Genomic DNA, 27,575 nt, shown 5'->3' with positions numbered 1-27,575 from the left:
ATGTCATGTTTCAATGAGACCAATTCTGAGCACCCTATTTAGGTTTAAATCATCCCTTAGAACCTGTGTCCTACTTTTCTGCTTCATTTTTCCATATTACTTAATATCATTTATTATATATATAAAATTAAAAACGAAAGAGAGTGTGTGTGTATTTTGAGGGTAGTTTGTTTTGCTTATTGACTGTCTCCTGTGAAGTGTTAGAAAGGTGGAGGTTTTTGTCTATTAACATCACTGATATATCCCAAACCTTATAACAATTCCCTATGCACAGTAGGTGTTCAGTAAATATTTATTAAATGAATGAACTTTATTTGGGAAGTGTATTGTAGTGTATAACTAGCTCTGTAAAGTCCTCAAATATTTCATCTAACTGCTTGGCTCTGCTGTCCTTGGACTGATATCTTTATAGACACTAATCTCAAGACAGGTTTGTTTGGGTTTTTTTTGAGACAAAAGAGTGAATGTCCACAGTTCCTTGGAAGCAGTATGTTTCTCCTTTGATTCAGGGCCTACATGTAGGCTTTGGAATTGTTTACCCAGCATTGGCACAGCCTTTTAAAGCTTCCATTTTATTTGAGATCAGGTGTCCCCATAGTTAATCATGCTTCAGAAACTTAATTTAAATTTTGAATTTATATTATTGAAACAATATTATTTTTAATACTTAAATTACAGACTCAATAGCTTTGAGATGGAACCTGGACACTTGTATTTGTAACCAGGTAATTCTGATACAGGCAGTCCATGGATTGCCACTTGGAAACCACTGATGGGAAAGGAAATAGGTAGATAGCAAAAACTCTCTAACAACCAGCTATAATATTTCAAATAGCCTTCTTTTAATTAGTGATGCTTTTTCTCCAAAGCATGAAAAAAGGGGAACTTTCTAAAATATAGGCTTACTTTGCTGTTCCTGCATTTGAACTTTTGCCAGCTTGCCACCCTCTCTCAGAGTGTCTATACTCAGTGGAAATGTATTGAGAATACCTTTCAACTAAAATCATTACTTTCCTCCCTCACCCCATTGCCAAAGAGACATTTATTGACCACCATGCTCACTCTTGCTAACAGTAATGAGTCAAAGTCATTTTTTGTAACTGAAGAATACATTTGGACACAAGTATAACACGTTTTGAATACAGAATGTAGTGTTCTCCTAAGGTAGACATGAACTAGTTTAAGAGAAATAATTGAGTCATTCATTTACCACAATGGTTATGTCATACTAGAAGCCTCTAAAGGATATAGTATGAGGTTAGAAGGACCATGGGCATAAGAGTCAGACAGAGCTGCATTTGACCACCTCTGATTTGACTTTTTATTGCCTCTGTTATTTGGTGCAAATAATTTAAGCATCTCAATAATAATAATAATAATAACCACTCTTAAGATTGTGAGGGAAGAGCCTTAGCTAGATAGCATGGAAGAAGCTTTAGATGTATATAAAGCTGCCTTTTTCCACATAGGACTTCTATCCAATCACTGAAACAATTATTCACAAAATAATTTTTTAAAAGTAGTGATTGGGGAGTGAAGCATGGTGATACAGCCAAAGTGCTAGAATTTAAACCCATCTCTGTGGTGTTTTTCACTGTCTTTCCTGTACCTTTTTCTAAAGTGGAGTGGCCCTAGGAGAAAAGGAAATCAAGGAATGGATATGAGACATTGGGGTGGAGTAATGTTGGGAGCAAAGCAGAGGAGAAAATGAAAAGTTGATTTTGTTGTTTGGGCTTAAAGAATATGGAGAATAATGGTGCATAAGTATAAATAAATAAATCAGGCTGGTGGGGAATGGGACCTTAACTATAAGAGGGGAGCAGTGAATTCGCTGTTAGCCAGATTTTTTTTAAATTTGGGATAAGTAATTTCAAACACTATAAAACTACAGAATGAAGTCAAGGTAACTTAGTAGCACTTTTTTGGAGTTTGTATATTAATGGCTCAATAAATAATCAGGAGGGTTTTCTAGGCTATGACAATAATAATAAAGATTGAAGCCAAGGGTCAGAATAGTGCATATAAGAAGCAATTAGGAAACAGAGACAAATATTGAGGAACATAGGAGAACCAGGAAAGGGCAGGAAAAAAAGTCAAGGGAAATGAGTTTTTCCATTTGTTTCACATGGACATAGACTATGAATATAGAACATGAATAAGTGATTCATAGCAGAAGATACTTACTTGGCCGATAGCATTTGAAAGGACATGTCATCTCAAAAATAAAGACACATGTGTTCTAACAAAGTTTTAAGACTATTAGAACTTCATGTTGCTGAAGTTTTGAGAAAATACTTAAATAATACTGTTTCAGGAACAAAATTAATATAACATTTTGTACTCTGGCATTATATTAAAAATTTAAATATTAAGCCCGACAATTATGATTTTATTATATAAAAACATCCATAGATTATATTTATGAAGATCTATATTGTAGTATTATTTGTAGTAGTGAACATTTGGAAACAATCAAATGTCTACCAGTAGGGATTAGTTATGTAAGTTATGAAATGGGACAATGACAACTTGTATCCTGTTTTTTGGGGATGGCGAACTGAAAGAAGACAATGGGAGAAAGAAAGGAGGAGGAGGTCAAGAGAAAGGTGGAATGGAGAGGGTGGCATGGGTGCACACAAAAATGGGAGTGAGAAATCATATTAGCTAAAAATGTTAATTTTTACCCACAGTTCCTAAATATTAATCTTACCTTATTTTTATGACCTAAGTTAAGCATTTTAGGAACTTTTTTTTACAAAATACCAAAATACAACACAGATTAAAGATAAAAATATTTCAGAAGTGACTCTGTAAATTAAGAATCTTCCCTTCATTGTCACTGCTCCCAGTTCCACTAGAGGTAATCATTGTTACTTTTCATGTGCATTCTTCCAGACTTCTTTTTTGGTGTGGATGTGTGTGCATATAAATAATTTTTAATAGAAATGAGATCTTATAAACTTTTTTACTCAATAATGTTATAGATAACATTTTTAAAATATCTGTACCTGTAAATAGCTTTGTGTCATACATTTGTAGTAGACTTTAGAAAATGACATGTTCCTGATCAATGTTTCTCAATGGTTAAGTGTCAACCCATGTACCAAAAGGTACAAAAGACGGAAGCCAAGGATCAGAATAGTGCATGTAAGAAGCAATTAGGAAACAGTGCTTCTTATATGCACTATTCTGATCCTTGGCTTTACCTGTTCAATTCCTAGTCAGGGTACATGCCTGGGTTGCAAGCTCCATCTCCAGTAGGAGGTATGCAGGAGGCAGCCAATCAATGTTTCTCTCCCTTCATCTCCCTAAAAATCAATAAAAACGTATTTAGAAAATAAAATAAAATGACATGAAATTCATTGGTGATATTAAAATACTCTTTCAGTTATTTTGCTTTTAAATGGAAAATAAATAACTAATATGGTTTAAAATATAATATCTGTAACTCTTGACCTATCATTTTTGTTTCCACTGCTCCAATACACACATTAATGCATGCTTTAAATTTGGATTATAAGTAAAACTCACAACAATTTCCCTCTCTTTTATTTATATTTAGCTTCTCCATTGATTCAGTCGTAATTACTGAATCTGATGTACGGAAAACCATGCAAACTGGAAATTGTCTAAATCAGAACATGGATGATACAACAGAGGTATATATCTTTAAACTGTAATGTGTAGTTATCTTTTTTCTTACTGTCATTTCTGTCTGGTTTAATAATTATCCAATAAATAGTTGCTGAGAAGTAAGAATCATAAATGTGAGGATAATACTTATATAAAATACCCAGAAGAATAGACGTTTTTTCCCCCCCTGAATATTACCTAGATTAAAACTTGTTTTATTTTGTATTATATGGGCTGTGTAACAAATTAGTTCCAGTGCCTTGGCCAACAGCTTTTCTTATCGCCATGGGAAGTTGGACCAGACCATCTCTAGAGTAGATTTTAGGAATCTCCTGAACCCAAGATGGTAGTTGGGTCAGTGGATGAGACTTCCTTCAGCACTGGCCATGTTATATATAAAAGCCCTCATCTTTTCCAGTATATGTCATGTAGGTAAACCACCTTCTGCCTCTCCTCAGTGTTCTGTCTGGTCTCCATTTATGGCGACTTTTTTGAGAATCATAACTGTAAAACCCTGGTGTTAGTAGATTTTTAGTTCTTAAGTCCCACAAAAAAATAAAGATCCTTGATCTCTTTCATTCTGGATGCAAAGGAGAGATGTTGGCTACCTTTTATATTCTTTCACATTCATTCCATTTGGAGTATCTCTTTGTATGACATTCAGATATTTAGTAAATAAATACTTTCATGCCCTGCCTGGTTTTGCTCAGTGGATAGAGCGTAGGCCTGGGGACTGAAGGGTCCCAGGTTCGATTCCGGTCAAGGGCATGTACCTTGGTTGCGGGCACATCCTTAGTAGGAGAGTGATGCTTCTCTCTTATTGATGTTTCTAACTCTCTATACCTCTCCCTTCCTCACTGTAAAAAAATCAATAAAATATATATTTTTTAAAAAGACTTTCATGCTGAGAACACATTTACATTAAAAAATTAATGGTTTTTTTTCTATTTAAAAAAATAATTTGTATTTATAGGCAATTGGATACTATTCATATGTACCAAGAAGGAAATTTGCTTATAATTTCATGAGCAAAGCTAGCCACTGTTAACATTACTTAAAATTAAATAAACAAGTCTTGTTCATTATATTTAAGAAGTATCTTTGGCTGAAACCGGTTTGGCTCAATGGTAAGAGTGTCGGTCTACGGACTGAAAGGTCCCGGGTTCGATTCCGGTCAAGGGCATATACCTTGGTTGCGGGCATATCCCCAGTAGGGGGTGTGTAAGAGGCAGCTGATCGATGACTCTCTCTCATCGATGTTTCTAACTCTCTCTATTCCTCTCCCTTCCTCTCTGTAAAAAATCAATAAAATATATTTTTTTTTAAAAGTATCTTTGTCCCACACTAGAATTGTATGTTATTAAATATAAATATGTAAATATTTTTTCACTTTGCATCTTAGTTAAGTGCACAGTAGCAAGTATAATTATTTAGTGAAGTATACATTACAATTATTCACTAGAAATACTGTTTTTAATTAAAAGAATGAAACTGAAATTTATTTATTAAAACCTATAAGAAGTTTTCTAAGAAATACTGACCTTTTGAAGATATTTGAAAGGTAGAACTTTATAAATAAGTTATGTGTAATTAGTGTAAATAAATATGTCAGATTTTCATAATTTAGTTTTCAGGTGGTGGATTTGGAGTGGAACAAGAAACAAATATGGTTAAGTTGTTGGAAAAACAGTACCAAGAACGATTGGAAGAAGAAGTAGCTAAGGTAAGCGTATAGTTTGTCCAGAAGATTATTGTGGTTTATACTCCTTTGAGTCTTCAAAAAATGTAGGTTTTATTGATGGTAAAACACTTTATTTTTTTGTTTTAAGTTTCATACATGGCTTGTCTTTAAGATCTCAGATACACAGTTGCCTTTAAGTGGAACATCCTGTGACGTTTTCTTTGAGAAAAAGCATTCTTTTCTTGATGGGGAATAGTAATCAGAAACTTTTCAAAATACCAAAACAAGTTTTTATAAATTTGTTGCCTTGTGAATAGTAGGAGTTTGGCCTTCCTTACAGGTGGAGAAGTAGTAGGAAATGAGAAAAAATGTGGCTGGTCTTTTATATATTGCCTTTCTTTACCTTTTCCCAGAGACATTACTGTGATGTTAATGACTATAGATACTCTTAGCTGCTATACCCAGAACCATTCTCTTAAACTCTTGAATACCAAGTATATTACTTAGCCTACCATTATGATTCCATTTATTTTATCTTTGTATTCTCTTTAAAAATTCATATACCTGATTAGGTTTTTATATTGCAACAGTTGAATTCTGAGTTTGTTTTCTTATTTATTACAATATATCACTGTTCCAATATAACAATCCCAGTGGAATATATATTTTTTTTTTCAGGGGGGAGGATATACAGGAAATGCATGGGAATTAGGTTAAACATAAATTAAATGAAGAGGTTAAGACCCAAGGAAATATATGGGCCATTAGGACTTAGTTGCTTCTGTATCTGAACTGAATGTTTAGTTCCTGGAGGTCAAACTAAAAAGTGAGGCACCATCTTTTATATAGCTCTCATTATGTAGTTCTTTAGAAAAATGTAGGTTTCTCTACCTGACTTTTTACTTAATGTAAAAGAAGCAAAAACTTTCATTCCTTTTAGAGAATTTCATAAGTATTTTTGGTTAAGAGTAACCCTCAGTAAGAGAGATAGCAATGGCTTAAAATTCTGTTTATTAAAAGCAACATTATAGAATGCCCTTAAAAGTCTGAGCATATATATTTTATTTTTATTTTTTTACAAAGAGGAAGGGAGAGGTATAGAGAGTTAGAAACATCGATGAGAGAGAAACATCAATCAGCTGCCTCCTGCACACCTCCTTCTGGGGATGTGCCCTTAACCAAGGTACATGCCCTTGTCTGGAACCGAACCTGGGACCCTTGAGTCCACAGGCCAGTGCTCTATCCACTGAACCAAACTGGTCAGGGCTAGCCTGAGCTTCTTTAGTGAGCTCCAAACTATTTAGAAACAGCTCATAGTTGGGAGACAAAAAAAAAAAAAAAAAAAAATTCAAACGCTAAAATATGGGACTTTTCTATTATGTTTCTTTCTGGCCCAAATGCTTTTTGGGGAATTCTTTTCACTGCTTGATTATGGTTTCTAGGGAATTAGTGGGAAAACTCTGCATTGTATAGAAACCCTAAGCTACTTGCTAACAGAGAGCCTGCACTATTTGGATTCTAGCCTAGGTTGGCCACCAGAGGGTAGTGTTGTCATTCACTAGCCAGTTCCTGCTGCTCCATGCTCTGTGGAGATGACAAATCCTAATGTATACTCCATTATTATTTTTTTATTTGATTCCTCCAGTCTGCATTCCCACCAACAGTGCATGAAGGTTCCCCTTTTCTCCACATCTTTGCCAGCACTTGTTGTTTGTTGTTTTATTGATGATAGCCATTGTACAGATGTGAGGTGATATCTCATTGTGGTTTTAATTTGTGTGTCTCTGATGATTAGTGACACTGAACATCTTTTTTAAAAAATACTTTTTAATTGATTTTTTACAGAGAGGAAGGGAGAAGGATAGAGCGTTAGAAACATCAATGAGAGAGAAACATCTATCAGCTGCCTCCTGCACACTCCCTACTGGGGATGTGCCTGCAGCCAAGGTACATGCCCTTGACCAGAATCGAAACTGGGACCCTCAGTCCACAGGCAGACACTCTATCCAATGAGCCAAATCCGTTAGAGCAGACATTGAACATCTTTGCATATCTCTCTTTGCCAACTGTATGTCCTCTTTGGAGAAGTGTTTATTCAGGTCCTTTGCCCCTTTTTTAAATTGGATTGTTTACTTGTGTCGAGTTGTTTATATATTTTGGAAGTTAATCCTTTATCATATGTATCATTTTTGAATATGTTATTCGATTCATTGGGTTACCTTTTCATTTTGTTGATGGTTTCTTGTGCTATGCAGAAGCTTTTTACATTAATGTAGTTTCATTTGTTTATTTTTCCCTTGCCTCAGGAGATACATTGGCAAAAATATTGCTAAGAAATGTCTGAGGTTTTGCTGTCTACATTTTCTTCTAGGATTTTTGTAATTTTGCTACTTAAATGTAAATCTCTAATCTATTTTGAGTTTATTCTTGGGTATTGTGTAATTTGATGGTCAAGTTTTACTTTTTTTGTATGTATCTGTCCAATTTTCCCAAAACTGTTTTTTGAAGAGACTGCCTTTACTCCATTGTATGTTCTTGCCTTCTTTATCAAATAGTACAGCGTTTTTCAACCGCTGTTCCGCGGCACACTAGTGTTGCCTGGTGTGCCGTAGGTGCAGACAAGACAAGAATTTTATAATTTTTCACTATTTTGTTTACTTAATATTTCATAATAAAGTAATTATAAAATACTTTCTTTGTGTTTATTTGATTCCTATTCAAGAGAATTACTTTATATATAGTCAATATAGGCACAGAGTTAAATTTTTTAACATTTTCTAATGGTGGTGTGCCTCGTGATTTTTTTCATGAAACAAGTGTGCCTTTGCCCAAAAAAGGTTGAAAAACACTGAAATAGTAAGTGAGCATAAAGGCATGGGTTTATTTCTGAAATCTCTATTCTGTATCATTGATCTGTATGTGTGTTTTTATGCCAGTACATGCTGTTTTTATTACTGTGGCATTGTAATATAGTTTGATATAAGGAAGCATAATTTTTCCAACTTTGTTCTTCTTTCTGAATGTATATTCTGGTGCTTTGGGATGAAATGTTCTGTAAATATCAAACATTAATCTGGTCCAGTTTGTTTTGTTGATTTTCTTTCGGTAAGAGCTATCCATTCATGTCATTGGGATGTTAAAATCCCTCAAAATGATTGTATTGTTGTCAATCTCTCTCTTAATGCCCACCAAGATTTTCTTTATATATTGAGTACACATGTGTCTACAAGGGTTATATTCTCTTGTTGGATCAATTCCTTTAATTTTACATGATGTCCTACTTTGTCTCGTATTATGGTCTTTGTTTAGAAGTCTGTTTTGTCTGATGTAAATATTGCTACCCCACCTTTTGTTTGCTTGCTTGTTTCTACTTGCATGGGATATTTTTTTCTATTACTTCGCTTTCAGTTTGTGTATAGCTTTTGTTCTGAGTTCGGTCCCTATTAGATGGATTTCAAAGTCCAGGCATGCTTTATCTCAGACTGTGGCAACCAGACTTCCCACAATGCAAATTCTCTGTGGAATGTCCCTTGAAATAAGTTATTGGTGCAGTTGGTCCTCAGAGGCTTTGGTTTCTCAGAGCCAAGGCTGCTGGTCAGAATTTCTATGTACCTATGCTGTAGGGATTTAGGATCATAGTTGGAGTAGAAATAACACAATAGCATAAACCAACTATTTCATTCTAGGTATTTATTTTAGGGAAATAAGAAAGGATATGCACAAAGATTTTTGTCACAGTGGTGTTTAAAATAGTGTAAGACTGAAATTAGTCTAACTGTCCAACATAGAAAATTGAATAAATTTATAATATATCTGTATAATCTGAAACTTTAAACCCATTAAAAATTATAGAGTGTATTTTAACTTGAAAATATATTTACTATAGTCAAGCTATAAACACAGATTACAATATTAGAATTTGACATTTTTTATAAGAAAAATGCATATTTATATCTATTCATATCCATATTGATAATGAAAGAGAGAGTCAGAAAAGTATTACTAAAATGCTAGTGATTTGTCTTGGAAGAGAGAAACATATGAGCTTTTATTTCCTTTTTTCTAATTTCTGTACTGGACATTTATTGCTGTCATTGTAAGAACTTGAAAACTTTTTTTTTTTTAATTAAAAAAGGCAGGCAGTATAAAAAATACTTTTACGTTAGATTCATTGTAAACTAGAAAATCTTTATCTCCATATCACTTTATCATAGGATTTCTTTTATGAGGTCAGGCGTTTTTCTAATCCATGTATTTTTTCTTTTCTTTTTTTATTATTTTGTAATCTATTTTATTTTTTTATTTTTTCCATCACCATTTATCCCCTCTATGCCCTCTCCCACCTTCACCCTCACCCTCCACACCGTGCAATCCCCATACCATTGTCCATGCCTTGAGTTCCCGTTTTGATTTTGTTTGTTTTTTCTTTTTTCCTCAATCCTTCTCTCCCCAAACTACCTTCCTCCTCGCCAGAGTCATGTAATTTTGAGTGGTACCTGCTTTGTAATTTCTGCTGGTATTTAGAAATATAATCCTTCTTTGTTTACTTTATTCGTTAGGTCATTGTGTCAATGAGTGTAGCATTTGCTCAACAAACTGAACTATCTAGAATATCTGGAGAAAAAGAAAATACTTCATCATCGAAAGAAGCACATGCTCTTTGTCAACAAGAGCAACATTATTTAAATGAAATGAAATTACTTCAGGGTCAGCTTGGTTTTCAGACTTTTGAGACAATGGACATGAAATGTAAAGAAGAATTTAAACCACTTAGTAAGGAGTTAGGAGAAGATGCGAAGGAAGTTCTGTTATCAAACAGTGATCATCTTGATGACATACTTGAATCAAAGCACCATGAACTGACTATTTCAGAAGAACTATTCTCCAAAGATAAAACATTTATAGCCAGAGAATCTGTAAGTATGCCTCCTTGAATATAAAAACTTACGTAAAACTGTGACTTTCCTTTTTTTAAAAAATATTGATTTTTTTATTGATTTTTTACAGAGAGGAAGAGAGAGGGATAGAGAGTTAGAAACATTGATGAGAGAGAATCATCAATCAGCTGCCTCTTGCACACCCCCTACTGGGGATGTGCCCGCAACCAAGGTACATGCCCTTGATCGGAATCAAACCTGGGACCTTTCAGTTCGCAGGCTGACCCTCTATCCACTGAGCCAAACCAGTTTCAGCTAAAACTGTGACTTTCTTCACTATACAAATATTAGCAGTGATATCGCTTAATGGAAAAGGAAAGTATGAAATCCAGTCTTAGGATTCACACAATGAAAGTGTTTTATTACTTCTAAGGTATATAAGTGAATGACTTAATATTATTATTAAATAAAACAAGTCTGGTTCATAGTATCCTTATTTGTCTTAACACATTGTGCATAGTAAAATCTTAAGTTATACCTATATTAATTTTGTCTTAGGCAATTCAAGATTAAGTATGTTATAATTTGACAATATGAATTAATAAATTTAATATTACTTATTTAATATACTATCACAAGAAAATAGCTACCAATTTAAGAAACAATTTAAAGCACTCTAGTCTGTATATACTGAATCTTTTTCTTTATTATTTATTAATGGAGAATCAGTTCTGTGTCTATATCTCAACTATTTGTGCCATTTACAGAATAAATTTTACCTCTTAAAATTATCTAAATTCAAATTTTTGATTAATGTTAGGATAGGTTATATCTTGTTAGTGGTATATTTAAATAAAATTGCCAACTCTTTCTATAGTGCAAAACTCCTGAGGTATTCATGAAAATTTCTTTAATCTATTCAAGGCAGAAACATCAGAATGATCATTTAAGTAGTAGCTCTTCAGAAATTGAAGTACTTGTAGAAACCCATCAACTCTTATCAGTATGAGAAAGTGGAATATAAAACTTATTTCCAAATAAAATTTATTGGAGATTGTTTCTTATTAAGCAGCTCTCTGTAGTATTGTGATGACCACTGTATAATATAAATTAAATAGATAAACTTTCTCATGTTTTAGAAATTTAATTTTAAAATATAAGTATTAAATTTCTATTATTTTCCATTATAAAATGTCAAAGGAATAATGGAGTTGTAGCTTCATTAAGTATGGAAGGAATCTTGAGTATCTTTATCCTCCCATAGAATTGGATTACATCTAAATTAACTGATAAATAACTATTTTACTTTTGGAGAATATGTAACTAATGTATAGTGATAAACTAACTTTACATTGATTAAGAATTATAATTAAGACAAACATATTTTTTAAGTATCTATATATATGAAAAGCTAATATGAAAAGTGTCACCTTGGTAGTTAGACTTGGAGAACAGGAGTTCAATCACTGACTATAATGTGCACTACCACCAGAGTGTGGCGCAGAACATGTTGGGAAACCAGCAGTGGCAGGGTGCTAAAGGAATGAGGGAAGGAGAAGGTGGGAGGAACCTGTGCAGTGGCAGCCCGTGGGTGGCAAGGGAAAGAGGAGGCGGGGGTTGGGGGACCTGATCAGCCCTGATTCCCTGCCAGGCGTAGGGACCCTACCCATGCACAAATTTTGTGCACCAGGCCTCTAGTTTATACTAAGTATATTAAAAAGTCAGATCCTAACTGGTTTGGCTCAGTGGCTAGAGCATTGGCCTGCGGACTGAAGGGTCCCAGGTTCAATTCTGGTCAAGGACATGTATCTTGGTTGCAGGCACATCCTCAGTAGGAGGTGTGCAGGAGTCAGCTGATTGATGTTTCTAATTCTCTTTCCCTTTCCCTTTCTCTCTGTAAAAAAAACAAAAACGTTTAAGTCAGATGCTTTGTGGGATTAATAGAATTGCTTTCATATGTATTTAAAATATTGATGTTGACAGATTTCTACAAAATGTGTTATGATTAATTTTTTTTAAATTATTATAGAACCATGATGAGATTTTGGTATCAAGCATGGATGCTTCTAGACAGCTAATGTTAAATGAAGAACAGTTGGAAGATATGAGGCAGGAACTTGTACGACAATATCAAGAACATCAACAGGCAACAGAACTACTAAGACAGGCGCACATGCGCCAGATGGAGAGACAGCGAGAAGACCAGGAGCAGCTACAAGAAGAGATTAGGAGACTGAATAGACAGTTAGCCCAGGTATGGGACTTAAGAGTCCTTTTCTTCCTGATAAAAATAGTATTATTTATATAGCCTTGGTTTTAAAAGTCAAAATTATTGCCAAAATGTGAATAAATACAAATATTTAATGTCAGAAATAGACTCCATCAGCACAACAGCCTTAGGTCTTATTAAGGAAATCCAACTCTTTGTTGGAGTGCAGTGTCCCTACCATTTTATTTATCTTTCTTTGCAGGCACTGAAAAAGGGGCTGCAAGGTTGTTGTTTTTTTAATCATTCCAAATTTTTTGTGCTGAGGTGCTGTTAATATTCAGTTTTCCCATATTTATTTATAGTTTGTGAGTCACCAATTAACATCTCCAAGGTTTATCTTTATCTGTCCTTAATCTGCCTTTTAAATCATGAATAGAAATCTGAAGTGGTATGTTTCTGGATCTTTGTCCAGGGAAACATCTCTTCTTGATTTGAGAAATGCAAATTTATATAACGTTCTTAATCCTTTCTTGGCTAAATTTACATACTCCTTGGTATTTGGGAGCTGGATTCTTATCAATTGCTGTATATGATATACTCTCAAAATCATTGCAGAAAAGCAAGAAATATTTATATAATAAGTTAAAACATTCAATTTTGGGAACTTAGCTATTAGGAGAAATAAGAAATAACTCTTAATATGTTCTTTCAAATACAGAACACCAGAAAATTGGGAATAGACTAATCATTTGGAAAAATTAATTTTGCTTTTCTTCATTGCATTTTGTAAATTTAAACTTCCGAATTTTCAATGCAAAATTGGCATATAAAATAATATTATTTCAGTTGCATAAATTCCTAAATATTTAGGCTTATTAGCTTTTTTGTTTTTTTGTTCTTTCAAATTTTGCATTGAACTTTATAAATGCTTTTAACCCCTGATCATGGGATATGAATCATGGGTAGAACTAGGGTCTCTTGGTCCCAGGGGGTTAAAACAAACCTGCTTAATATTTCTGCCTTTATTTTCTGTCGCAAACAATATTCTCTCATGACCTTTTTTCTTATTTAGAGATCCTCAATAGATAATGAAAACCTGGTTTCAGAGAGAGAGAGGGTGCTTTTAGAGGAGCTGGAAGCACTAAAGCAGCTGTCTCTAGCTGGAAGAGAGAAGCTGTGTTGTGAGCTGCGCAACAGCAGTACGCAAACACAGGTAGTATGGACTTTGACCCATCTAGGAGCAATGGATCAACAATGCAGTAGGATTTGTTTGTCTTTGTTGTTGTTGTTGTGAATGTGTCCTTTATTGGTATTGCGCTTAAAATATTTGTGATTGCTGACATGTACGATAGGTGGAGTTAAAATGCCTTACATTCTATGTGAGTAATTTGAAACTGACATTGCTAGGAGCAACTGTCGTCTCACCCAGCAGCCTAACCAACTTTATTGTTGCACTATAGCATGCATTAGCTTGAACCTACTGAATTTTTTTCATCTATAGAGTCTCTTATCTTTTTTTGATAATGCTAATCTCTTGATAAAATATAGTTAAATATTATTTTGTACAGTATCTATTCTGCATGTAAAAGTTTCTGTTTCACTTTGTAACAGTATAAAGGAATGACATGCTATTTCCAAGATGACAGGTTTTCTTTCTATCTTGTCCTCTCTACCTTTACACAAACTTACACAGGAGGAAAATGAAAAGCAAGGGGAAGTTGAGGAACAGACCTTTAAAGAAAAGGAATTGGACAGAAAACTTGAAGATGTGCCTCCTGCTGTTCTGTCCAATGAAAGGTATACAGAATGTTTATTTTTTTTAACACAAAAATGAATTAAAATAGTTGTTTCAGTGTTATAAATTGTATTTGTCCTTATTTTTATTTTGTGTATTTCTTTTATTTTTACATTATATTTTGTATGTAAAGAGTAACAGTTTTTGGTCATTTAAATAGACAAGTATTTAATTTTTTTGTATATAAAGTAATTTTTAACAGATACTGATCAGATACTTAACTCAGTAAATGTTACAGCATCATTTGGTTTTTGAACATTTCTGGATTAATTTTATTTTGCTCATAGGCATTTTTATACTAAAAAACAAAATTGTATTCATGGTTTTATTCTTTCACTGGGTGGACATGAATTCAGTATAAGCTACTTCCTGGTGTGGGTGTGTTCCTCATGAGAAAAAAAACATTAAGTGTGATATTCCACATATAGCTTTCATGCATTATTTACTGCATAACAGATGAGAACTTTAAAAATATATATTTTTTTAATTGATTTCAGAGAGGAAGGGAAAGGAGAGAGAGAGAAATACCAATGTTAAGAGAGAATCATTGGTTGGCTGCCTCCTACACACCTCCTTGTGGGGATCAAGCCTTTCAACCCAGGCATATGCCCTGACGAGGAATGGAACTGTGACCTCCTGTTTCATAGGCCAACACTCAACTACTGTCCCACATGGGTTGGGCCACATGAGAATTTTTAAAACAAAGTAATGACCTGATGTTAACAAAACTTTTCCTTTCTTTGATTTTGTAGAAGTTAGTATAAAAATGTAATATATAAAAGAGAATAGTTATCCCAATTAATATTAAGGATTTTAAGCACAATATTTTAAAATTTGTTTTACTCAAATGAAAACACTTTATTTAATTTTAAATTAAAACTAATATCTACTAACTTAATTTCCTCCTTTTTTAATTTCTGTGATTGTCAACCCTCTGTGTCCTCCTAACCTCCTTCCTCAGCTTGCATGGAGGAATTTGGCCCCTAAGATTTTGGCTTCCCCATTGGATCATCAGTATGGAACACAGTCAGTATGGAACTCAAACAAGAAAGACAGTGTATGAAAATTAGAGTTACCATGGCAATATAAAATAAACAAGATGTTTATTTTATAAATATAAAATAAATGTTTATTTTGTAATTGAGATAAAGTATTTTTATCTCAATTAGGTATATTTTTTAAATTGTGCAGTGTTTAGTTATTAGGATTTTTTGTGGTGAGTGTTGATAAATTAGTATTCATATTCATTTCTTTTTGCCATCATATTTTAATTATTTCTTATATAGAAATGTTTTCAAAATATTTTAGTCTTGGGGTATTTGGGCTTGAACTAAATTTCAGGAAAAGTTAAAAGAAATAAAACCCTTGACTTACTCTACTAACTAAATTATTTAGTTTTATTTTTAATATCCTTGCTTATGTAAGCAGAGAACTTGATCTAGGTGCAAAAATAGATCTGCCTATTCACTTGACAAATTCTAAAGGTAAAATTATGCATTTATTACCTTGTCTTAAAATAGTTTTGTCATGTGCCTGTGAAAACAGATATCCTTTAACCTGATTATTGGTGGTCATTAGGTATGAAACAGAGAGAGAAAGCTGTGTTAAGGCAGAGGATCTTTTCCATGAAAGTCTCTTTCTTTGTCTACATGTATGAAATATAAAGTTTGCCCCTGCAGTATCTTTGTTGAATTAAGCTGTTAAGACACAAGAATTATTTATTCAGAAGATTAATCAGAACATCCTCTTAATCACCATTTATAGAATTATATTTCTTGACATGGAAAGATGTTAATGTTAAGTAAAATAGAAAGCTTACCAAAGAAGTTTGCCTAGGACCATTCCATTTAAAATATATGTATGAGAGAGATTGGGGGGGGGGGGGGGGGAGTCTAGAAGGATAGGCAGTAAAATGTTAATAGTGATATCTCTGAGGGCGGAGATATTTTGGTGGATGGTTAGCAGTATTTTCTGATTCTTTTTAAAATAAGAATTTTTTAAAAAGAGAAACACACATTAATATCATTTGGCTGAAACTAGGCCCCTTCTCCTGGTTGAAATGAGGGTGGTATAGGTAATGTGAGAAATTTTTGTCTTTGGAGTAGTAGGTATAATGGCCTATGATATTCTCTTTGGTGTTAATATATAGTGAAATTTCACAGTAGACCATTTTAAAAATAGGTCTATGTCAATTTAACCGACTAGATCATCACCAATAAGATATATATAAATACATATTTTTTCTAGTGGATTTTCTAAATTACATTTTAAAATGTATTCTTTGGCACAAAGAAATTAAATGTAAAACATATGATAACCATAAATCGTATTACCATTACGTAACTTACATATACTTGGGTTGGGTACTACCACACTTTTTAAAAACTTAACTTTTGCATCTCCTTAATTTTTTTTAATCTGGAATTTTTAAATGTATAAAAGAATATTTTTAAAAAGCACTTCATTGTAGGTGCTATTGCATATTATTTTAATAGAGAAGATCTTCTGATACTTTATTTTTCAGTTCAGATGTTTTATAATTCACTTTTTTGGGGACATAAGCAAAGTGTTTGGATTTTAGAAAATTTAACATTTTAATAAATGTTTCTTTATCTCTACAGGTATGCACTCCAGAAAGCTAATAACAGACTTCTGAAGATCCTCCTAGAAGTTGTAAAGACAACAGCAGCTGTGGAAGAAACAATTGGCCGCCATGTCCTTGGAATTCTGGATAGATCTAGTAAAGGCCAGTCACCTGCCAACCTGATTTGGAGGTCAGAAGCAGAGGCACCTATAAAGTCATGTGTTCATGAGGAACATACAGGAGGTACTAGCTTTATATTCTGTAGAAACTGTTATCTTCAATAAATCTTAGCGTTCAAGGCACTTTGCTATGTATTGAAAATAAAGTGGTTTTCCAACAAAAATACCTCCAAACACAAATGCTTTAGAGCCACTTTTCTCAAAACACCATATTGTATAGCGTTTACAAGTGGTGTCTTAGAGTTGTCATTATATATACTCAGGGTTACTACTGTGCTACATAAATCAGAGACTGTTTAATTTCACCATTAGTAAAAGAAAAATTTTACATCACCACTCAGGACTCTTACCAGTAACCAGGAGGTTTGGGCAATATCCCTATAAATGAAGGAAAGATAAGAAATAAAGAGCTTTTAAGAATCAAACAACAGTTTGCATATCTATTGGTATGATTAGAAGAAAGTTTTTATAAGAAACCTAAGGTTTGAATTTTTCTTTGAACAATCCTCTGTAACACCATTTCTTCCTTTTGGAAAAGTGGTGTGAAATATGGCAAAATGTGTGTGGGTCCAGAAATTAGGTCCTGACATGACCTACATAGCTGCCTTCCTACCTTTTTTCAGCTGTGTGGGCTAGGCTCTTCTTTGAATTTCTTAGTACTTCCATATTGCTGACCTCCGTCCTCTACTACTTTCTTATTCCTTGTTTCTTACTGTAGAGGGAGTCAGGAAATGAGAAGGGGAGAAAGTTTTGTCAGATGGAGAGAAATAGAGTTTCAGAACAGAAGATCAAGCCCATGCTTCACTGCCGTGCCACAGCTAACCATTTCTCCCCAATTAGAGGCTGACATTCCAAAAATGCCAGTTATGCCATTTTTGAGAGTGTTCTGTTTAAGTTTCCTATGAGATGGAAATTATCCATGCCACTAACAGAAGGTTTGCCTAATTACAAGTTGGCCAGCTGCATGTTTCTAAGTGCAGGAAAAACTTGGTTTGGAACTTAAAGTAAAATTAATATTAAACACCACCTCAGTTAAAGTCAAAGATAATTTTAAAAACTGCTTTTAATAGAGATGCAAATCAAAACAACAATGCGCTACCATCTCACACCTGTCAGAATGGCCAACATCAACAAATCAACAAACGACAGGTGTTGGCAAGGTTGCGGAGAAAAAGGAACCCTCGTGCACTGCTGGTGGGAATGCAGATTGGTGCAACCACTGTGGAGAACAGTGTGGAGTTTCCTCAAAAAACTGAAAATGGAACTCCCATTTGACCCAGTAATCCCACTCCTAGGAATATATCTCAAGAAACTAGAAACACCAATCAGAAAGGATATATGCACCCTATGTTCATAGCAGCACAATCTACAATAGCTATTATCTGGAAACAGCCTGGGTGCCCGTCAGCAGATGATTGGAACAAAAACTATGATACATCTACACAATGAAATACTATGCTGCCATAAAAAAGAAGGAATTCTCATCATTTGCAGCAACCTGGATAGAACTAGAGAACATCATGCTGAGTGAAATAAGCCAGTCAATGAAAGAGAAACACCACATGACCTCACTCATTTATGGATAATAAAGAACATTATAAACTGATGAACCAAAAGATATAGAGACAGTAAAGCAACAAGCAAACTGTCAAATTACAGCCAGGAGAGTAGGGAGATCTGGGGGGAGATAAGAAGTCAACCGAAGGACTTGTATACATGCATATATGTAAAACCAATGGACACAAAACTCTGGGGAGCGAGGGTATGTATGGGAGAGGGGGGGCCATGTTAAAATATGTACACAGATAATAATTTAATAAAAAAATATTTAAAAAACAGAACAAACAAACAAAAAACTGCTTTTAATAAAATAAGACCTGAAATAATACTGTGTTTTAAAACTGCTTTCGAATTGATTCTTTTCAAACGTTATTAGAAGTATTTTTCAAACTAACTTTAACTTTAAGCTCTCAATCAAGGCTATTTTATTTCTTCAAATGAAACGATATATATAAAAGAATTAGGTAGTATTTTCTTGGTTTCATTGTAAGAGTGTTTATCAAATTATGCATTTTTAAAAAAAATTATTTTATAAGCCAAAACCAGTTTGGCTCAGTGGTAGAGCATCGGTCTGCGGACTGAAAGATCCCAGGTTCGATTCCGATCAAGGGCATGTACAATTGGTTGCGGGCACATCCCCGGTAGGGGGTGTGCAAGAGGCAGCTGGTCGATGTTTCTCTCATTGACATTTCTAGCTCTCTATCCCTCTCTCCTCCTCTCTGTAAGAAATCAATAAAATATATTAAAAATAAATAAATAAATAAATAAATAAATAAAAATTATTTTATAAGCAGCTTTTACTTAATCACCTGGGAAGGAGAATTTGCTATTCTGCTAAGATCTAAACTAAACCATATTCAGAAGACACACTCTGAGGAATGTTCTGTAGCGTACAAAAATACTCTGTGCTTTCTTTGATAGCAGTTTTCTTAGACCTTTTCAAGGTGGTTGCTGAAATGCTCAGGAAATAATATTTATTTAAAGACAGCAAACTCGCCAGAACAGGTGAATGGAGCGCTGGCCTGTGGACGGGGGGATCCCGGGTTTGATTCTGGTCCAGGGCATGTACCTTGGTTGCGGGCACATCCCCAGCAGGAGCTGTGCAGGGGGAACTGATTGATAAGTTTCTCTCTCATCGATGTTTCTAACTCTCTATCCCTTTCCCTTCCTCTCTGTTAAAAAAAAAAAATATATATATATATATATCAAATAAATAAATAAATAAATAAATAAATAAAAGACAGCAAACTCTCTTCAGAGCAGTGTTCTCATAGATATAAGAATGACTAAGTCAGTAATTTAATGCAATCACAGAGGAGTGTGTTTATGTTCATTTTCTATGATAAAACAGATCTGCAAGGACATCTGATCTGTTTTCTTGCATGGTTACATCTGCATACTCCTTTATAGATTAAATATGTCTGCTTCCCACATTAAAATATCCAATAATACAGTAGCTTTTTAGTTACTAGGTGTACCAGTTAATAATGAGGATTTTTTTCAGTAGATGGAGTTACACATATGTTGATATATATGCGATTTGATGTGTATGTTATTTTGTTGTATTGACAACAAGCTTCAAAACTTCATATGTCAAATCTGCTGAAGGTGTTAATATCATAGATATTTTTACACTTAAAAATGTCAAATTTCATGCCAAAAAAAAAAAAGCATTTGCAGGAAGTTTTAATTCATTACTTTATTTTGAAGAAAAAGTAATCAGCCGAGACCGGTTTGGCTCAATGGATAGAGCGTCGGCTTGGGGACTGAAGGGACCCGGGTTCGATTCCGGTCAAGGGCATGTACCTTGGTTGCGGGCATATCCCCAGTGGGGGGTGTGCAAGAGGCAGCTGATCGATGACTCTCTCTCATCGATGTTTCTGGCTTTCTATCTCTCTCCCTTCCTCTCTGTACAAAATCAATAAAATATATTAAAAAAAAAAAAAAGAAAAAAGAAAAAGTAATCATATACTTCAGGAAGCTTATGGTGAACATGCTCCATCTCAAGATACTCATGAACTCTGGTTTAAATGCTTTAAAAGTTAAGATTTTGATGTGAAAGACAAAGAACACCCAGGTCAACCAAAAAAGTTTGAAAATCAACAATTGCAAGCATTATTGGATGAAGATGAGTGTCCAACTCAAAAACAACTTGCAGAAAGATTAAGTGTTGCTCAGCAAACAATTTCTGATTGTTTGCAAGCAACGGGAAAGATTTTAAAGGAAGGAAAATGGGTGCCACATCAAATGAACAAAAGACAAATGGAAAACCGAAAAGTCATCAATAAAATGTCACTTCAAAGGCACAAAAGAAAGTCTTTTTTGCATCAAATGGTGACTGGCGATGAAAAGTGAATTTATTTTGAGAATCCCAAATGAACAAAATCATGGGTTGATCAAGGTCAACCATCAACAAGACCAAATCGCTTCGGAAAGAAGACAATGTTCTGCGTTTGGTGGGATCAGAAAGGTGTGGTGTAATATGAGCTTTTAAAACCAGGTGAAACCGTTAATTCTGATCACTACCAACAACAAATAATCAATTTGAATTATGCTGTGATTGTGAAACAACCAGAATGGGCCAGAAGACACGGCAAAGTAATTTTCCTACATGATAACGCACAATCTCACACTTCAAAACCTGTTAAAGACACTTTAAAAGATCTTGCCTGGGAAGTATTAACCCACCCGCCGTATTCACCAGACACTGCTCCTTCAGATTACCACTTTTTCTGATAGATGGCACACGCATTTGCTGAGCAGCACTTTGAAACATACAAAGAAGTGGAAAATTTGGTCTCTGAATGGTTTGCCTCAAAACAAGAAAAATTCTATTGGGACAGTATCCACAAATTATCTGAAAGATGGGGAAATGTGTAGCTAGCGATGGACATTACTTTGAATGAAGAACTTTTGATGTTTCTCTTGAAATTATCCTGTTTCCTTTTATTACAAAATCTGCCATTATTAACCGGTACACCTAGTATAAGAAGTTCTTACCAGCCAAACTCTACAAACATTTATTGAGAGTTTCTCTATGTCCTCTGCTTTATAGCAATTCACAGTCTAGTGAAGTAGATACTGAGATTTCAGTTCAAGGCAAGATAAACTCATAGTACTTGATATTTTACTTAAAGCCACCTTATGTGCACTAGAATGGATTAAGCCTTTTAAAATTTTAATTATTTAAGATTCTGAAAGAGCAATATTAAGATGTAAGAGGAAAAATTAAATCCACAGTTAGGAAATACAGTGCACTAGTATACAATATTATAGCAGAGATAAGAATTTTACTGTTTTTAGTATCATTGGTTATAATGTTTATCATTTAATTACTTAGTCTTTGTTTTTTATCTTTAACAATGATATGCTAGTCTTTTTTTAAATCTGTTAAGTGATATGTACTGGGTTTTTTGTTTGGGTTTTTTTTTTTATATGCTAGTCTTACTAATAAAATTGGAAAGACCATTAATATAATTTGAGGGACACTTATCAGATCCATTTTGCATATTGAAGGTGTTACTGGCAAGCTCTTGGTTCTTGAATTTGGGAAAAAAGAATTCAGAACTCTAGTAAGAGAGAGTTTAGTATGCAAAGCGGAAAGTACACTTGAAGAGAAGATTTGAGTGGGCTGCTCAGAATGCTGCCTTGGCCTTTTAGAAACAAGTCACAAAAGCAGAAAAAGTGAGCCAGCTGGGCTGTGCATACTCAGGAAACAAGTTACAGAAGCAACAGGAGCCCTCGGAGACAGGTTCAGGGAGTTAGGCCAGGACATGCTGTAGCTGCTCATTGCCCCCTGGCTGCAAGTCTTGTGGGAATACTTAGAGCTTAGGAGAAAGAAAGCAAAGCTGCACACCTAAAAAAAGAAAGGGCAGACATACTCTAGAGTGCGTATGCTGGGTCCTTTGTCTTAAGGGTTTTTATCTGTTTTCTAAAGGTGGGAATTTTAGGGGAGGTCTCAGGAGGATCTCAATAAAATATTCATCAGCTTCTTAGGTGTGTCCTTTAATATGCTGATGCAGCAAAATGAGCAGATAGAGTGGTCAGGGTCATTCTCTGGTCAGTCTCACCTTCAAAGAATGTCACCAAAGAGGGAACCGACCAAGGCAGGTCTGCCCCAGTTGGGTATAAAATGTGCAAATAAGGCCTTGCTACCTATTATCTGGGTTTAAATTGCTTGGCCAGTTTGTCCAGGTGTCTCAGTTTCCCCATTTCACTTGCCGGGGAATTTTCCTAGCTTCTTACTGACCTGTCTCAAAGGAAGTATTAAATTAATAGAATTTATAATTTAACACCTTGAATTTTCTCAAATTTTGAGGAAAATATTGGCATTGAAATATTGGCATTGAAATATTGACACAGTGTTTTATATGTAAGAATGCATTATTGCATTTCTGATTTTTGAAATATTGTCTAATATAATCTGATTATGAAGCAACTTCTGCTTTTCCATTTTTATATATGACTTTGGTTATCGGTAGCACTTGTCATCTATTTTCAGTCTGCATGTCTGAACTTGTTTAGATTTTAAACATGTATGGACTTGTCAACTCTCTAAAAAAAAAACAAATAATTGATTTTTTAACGTTTGCTTCCTCATAAGAGTACCCTAGTTTATAATATTAAAGGGATATTTTGAGCCTCTTGAACTTGAGTGAATATTAGATTAGTTCATAAAAATTAGTTCCCCCAAAATTTGTAGAAAGAAAATTTTCCTTGAGGTTTGCACTGTGACGGTTCACCAGTGGAATGCATACACCCTCCTTTAGGAAGCCAAAGATTGAATCTCATTTGCTGCCACTTCCTTTTGGAAAGAATACTGGATTAGTAACTGGAAGGCCCTTGATTCTTGATCTAGCTCACTGTGACCTTGAACAAATCTCTTAGTCTCCCAGGGCTTCAGTTGAGTTTTTTCATCTATCAGGTGTTAATAGACCTTTATAGTTTCAATGATGTCAAGTGTTTATTCTGTAACCTTTTTTAATTACAATTATTAATTATAATTTATTTGTGCCTTTAAAATACTGCTCTAGTTACAGATGAGTCTATACCATCTTATTCTGGAGGTGATATGCCAAGAAACGACGGTAGCATGTGGCCAAAAGTAACTGAAGAAGGAACGGAGCTGTCCCAGCGGCTCATGAGGAGTGGTTTTGCTGGAGCTGAAATAGATCCTGAAAATGAAGAGCTTATGCTGAATATTAGCTCTCGACTACAAGCAGCAGTTGAAAAACTCCTAGAAACCATAAGTGAAACCAGTAGTCAGGTAACCTCCTTTATATTACTAATATATATATTGAGTTTGAAGTAAGTTTTCTTTTAAGCCAAGGAACAACTAAATGATTTCTGTCTACATTTCCAAAAATTTAGTTAGGTTCCCTGTTAATCTTGCCCTGACCACTGTTGCTCAGTTCTTTGAGCATTGTCCCATTCACCAAAAGGTCAGTGGTTCCATTCCTAGTCAGGGCACATGTGTAGATTGCGGGTTCGATCTCTAATCAGGGTACATGTGGGAGGCAACCGATCAGTGTTTCTCTCAACATCCATGTCTCTCTCCCTTCCTCTCTTTCTAAAATAAATTTTAAAATAATAATAATAATCGGTTGTCTTTGTGATGACCAACACTGGTATCAATAGTCTTCTTTTTAAGTGATAAAATATAATGTGCTGACAGATTATTCTAGGTCTAAAATTGAATGTTGTTTTAATTTTCAGATTTTCTAGACTCTTACATGTTACTTTTTTTATACCAAAAGAGGTTTTAACTTCACCATTATATGAAATATTCCAGTATAATATATATAATTCATTTGAAGGAATAGTATCTGTTATCCTGAAAACAAGCTATATGTTCTAGTGTGTCATAACATCACTATTATAATACGAACAACTCAAACCTACAATTTCTTTACGTAATTTTAACATCCTTTTCACAAATATGAATAGATTACTCCACTTTACAGACTATCTCTTGTTAGGAAATTAGAATGTAGGGCAGTTTCTACATTAAAATACTATTTATATAGAAATTTTTAAAACAAGGTATTTATAACAAATTGCAGTGTTCTCTGTCTATAAAATTTTTACACCATGTATGATAATTGTCTCTTAAGTTACTTATGCAGAATTTTAAAAATTATTTGCCGTTAAAATGAAGTAAATTCACTTATTTATTTTTAAAATGTTGAACTGAGTCCTGGCTGCTGTGTGTTGCTCAGTGGTTGGAGCATCGGCCCTGAACCAAAGAGTTTCAGGCTTGATTTCTAGTCATGGTACATACCCAGGTTGCAGGTTTGATCCCCAGTTTGGGGTAGATGAGTGAGACAACCAATCAATGTTTTTTTCTCTCTCCTTCCTTCTCTCCCTCTCTCCCTTTCCCTTCCTCTCTCTAATATATGGTGACAGGAGAAGATCTGACTTTGGTGGTGGGCACACAGTGCAATATATAGATCTTGTAACATAATATCTCACACCTGAAACCTATATGTTCATGTTGATCAATGTCACCTCCCCCCAAAAAAAATCAGTAAAAATGGTTTTTTTTTAATAATTAAAAAATAAAATAACTAATGAGCATTTTCTTTACTATCAGGGCATCTGCCTTATAGGCTGATTTCATATCTATTGTAGTAGTATTCTACTTTATGTATTTGATTTGACAAGTTATTTGCCCAGTGGTATGCCCAAATTCATATAATAATACATTTATTATGATGGATTAAACTTCTCTTTTGCCCAAAAGGGATACTATAAAATTGGGCTTATATTCAGCCCATTGCAGTTTCCTCTTTGTGATAGCTTTCATTATAATATGAAGAAAAGGATTTAAAGATATCCTTCAGCCCTTAGAAAGGTACATCTTTTTAACCTACTCCTTATTCAGTAATCTCTCTGTGGTTCTGTAGAACATTATCTTTGAGAGTGTGGCTTATTGGGGGCAGGTGAAAATACAAATCAATCTGTTCTGTGGGACTAGTCTTTCACAAAGTTTTCAGAATCCAGGGATACTATTTAGAGCCACAGAAGATTATTTACCAAGAGATTCCTAAGTCCTTGGAAGAAATTAATGAATAAAGAATTACTCCCACAGAGTAATTGTTATTGTAGGCAACTCTCTAGAATTTATTAATTATCATTTTTAAGAATGATGGGTCCTAAGCTTCATGTTTCTATATTTTCTCAACAACAACAAAAAAGACAAAAAAAAGAGGCTTTTCTGAGGTTGAAGCAGTAGGTATAACTTCTGTTTTGTCATTTTTTTGTTGAAACATTTTGCCATTAGCATTGTCCCCAATGTGCTATTCTAAGCATTAGTTGGGGTATTGGGTCCAGGATTCATTCTCATTAGAGAAATAAGTAAATAAAAATCCAAAGGAGAACAACAGAAATATTTTACAATTTGATGGAAATAGTTATGGGGGGAAAGGTTAAATAGCTTGAGGTTATACAAATAACCTAGTTTGTACAAACTATTGAAATAGTTTGGGAAACATAACTATACCATAAATTAAGCCTTCAAATAACATTAAAATATTGATTATATGAAACCTGGGGATAATGAAATAGTCTGGGTAATTAAAAGGGTGTCCTAAATAATTGAAGTCATTTTAACTTTTTTATTACATATACATATAATATATCACAGTTTACATATTGTTGTTAGGTGAGCTATTTGCCCCTATCCTAAATCATCTTAACTGCTTGAGTCTTTCCCCCCTAATTCTACTGTATTTTTTGGTGGTTATTTTCTTAACCTTGTCCTTTTATTCTTAGTTACAAAGAGATACCACTTACACACAAATGTGTGTGTGTTTTTACATGGATGGAAACAAGTTTTACATGCTTTCAAAATTGGGTGGGGGCTATAATTTGAATTATTTTAATTCTGATCACCTTTCTGAACATGAATATAATATGCCGTCAGTTAACATACTGTTGTTACAAGGGCTGTTGCCCCATTCTAAGTCTTAATCTACTGCTTTCTTGAGTCTTGTTTTCCTCCCTTGTGTATTTCTCTCTTTCCTTTGTAGTTAGTTCTTATCTTGACCTAAATGTTTCTATTTATAAAGGGATACTTCTTACTTTCAGCTTTTGTTTTTGCTTCAAATAAGATAAATTGGACACCAGAGTCTCCAAATTGTACTTTGCAGAGAGAGCCAAGGAAGAGTATTTTGAGAAGTATTTCACATGCTAAGCATGAGTCCCACCGTCCATAAAGCTAAATGGCTTTAATGCTGATAATTTTGTGTCTGCTGAATCCCAGTAATGTCACATTTAGCTGAGTCAGTGGTAGGATCAGGCCTTCATCTTATACAGATGTTCAGACAACTAACTGAGGGTTCACATAAGAAATTTGTCATTGCTTAATCCAAAATTGTAAGAGGCAGCTGCCCCTTCCTCATCTCCCTGTAGATTCTTGGCTTTCTGTAGAAAATCTCATTTTCTTTTTCTTTTTTCTTTTTTTTTAATATATTTTATTGATTTTGTACAGAGAGGAAGGGAGAGAGATAGAGAGTTAGAAACATCGATGAGAGAGAGTCATCGATCAGCTGCCTCTTGCACACCCCCTACTGGGGATATGCCCGCAACCAAGGTACATGCCCTTGACCTGAATCGAACCCGGGGCCCTTCAGTCCCCAAGCCGACGCTCTATCCATTGAGCCAAACCGGTCTCGGCGAAAATCTCATTTTCTCTGCCCTAATTATAAGCCTTGAGTATTGGCTCCTCTAAACAATTTTGTGTGGTGAAATGGCTATGAAATGAATTTTTATTAATAATGCCTCGCTTTAATATGGGGTATAAAAGTTTTTTCATTTATTTAAAAACAACTTTCACTTTTGAGGATCTTTTAATATTGAAAAGTAAGTTGCTCATCTTTTAAAACTTTAGTAGCTGGTTTATTCACTGTTGTCCAGGTTTTTTTGAGCTACAAGAAGGCTATTATATACAACTTGTGCTTTTAAGTTTTAATTATCTTACGTGATATAGTTACCAACTATGTAGCTTTTCAAAAGAAGTGCATTTTTTTTCCCTGTTAATATTCACTCTATAATCAA

At 34.2% G+C, this 27,575-nt stretch overlaps 1 protein-coding gene across 14 annotated transcripts in view; it reads left to right on the top strand.

Moving 5' to 3' along the window:
* The window catches only part of AKAP9 (A-kinase anchoring protein 9), a 114,700-nt gene that overhangs the window by 41,698 nt on the left and 45,427 nt on the right, over positions 1-27,575 (top strand). For 10 of the 14 annotated variants that reach the window (XR_006740979.1, XM_045578447.1, XM_045578445.1 and 7 more), the window contains 9 exons: positions 3,563-3,659; positions 5,261-5,356; positions 9,874-10,230; positions 12,221-12,445; positions 13,473-13,613; positions 14,094-14,197; positions 15,157-15,252; positions 16,817-17,022; positions 23,552-23,784. Coding sequence is in view for 13 of the 14 variants with exons in the window: in XM_045578447.1 (XP_045434403.1) it covers positions 3,563-3,659; positions 5,261-5,356; positions 9,874-10,230; positions 12,221-12,445; positions 13,473-13,613; positions 14,094-14,197; positions 15,157-15,252; positions 16,817-17,022; positions 23,552-23,784 (1,555 nt within the window). In the remaining variant the exon portion in view is untranslated. The remainder of the gene's footprint in view (positions 1-3,562; positions 3,660-5,260; positions 5,357-9,873; positions 10,231-12,220; positions 12,446-13,472; positions 13,614-14,093; positions 14,198-15,156; positions 15,253-16,816; positions 17,023-23,551; positions 23,785-27,575) is intronic. The other 4 variants (XM_036429460.2, XM_045578446.1, XM_045578449.1 and 1 more) reach the window with 3 other exon arrangements.

Source organism: Pipistrellus kuhlii, unplaced genomic scaffold, assembly GCF_014108245.1.
Source record: "Pipistrellus kuhlii isolate mPipKuh1 unplaced genomic scaffold, mPipKuh1.p scaffold_m20_p_10, whole genome shotgun sequence".
Taxonomy (NCBI): Eukaryota; Metazoa; Chordata; class Mammalia; order Chiroptera; family Vespertilionidae; genus Pipistrellus; species Pipistrellus kuhlii.
Note: the sequence above shows the minus strand (reverse complement) of the source record. Positions and strands in the feature narration are given on the sequence as shown.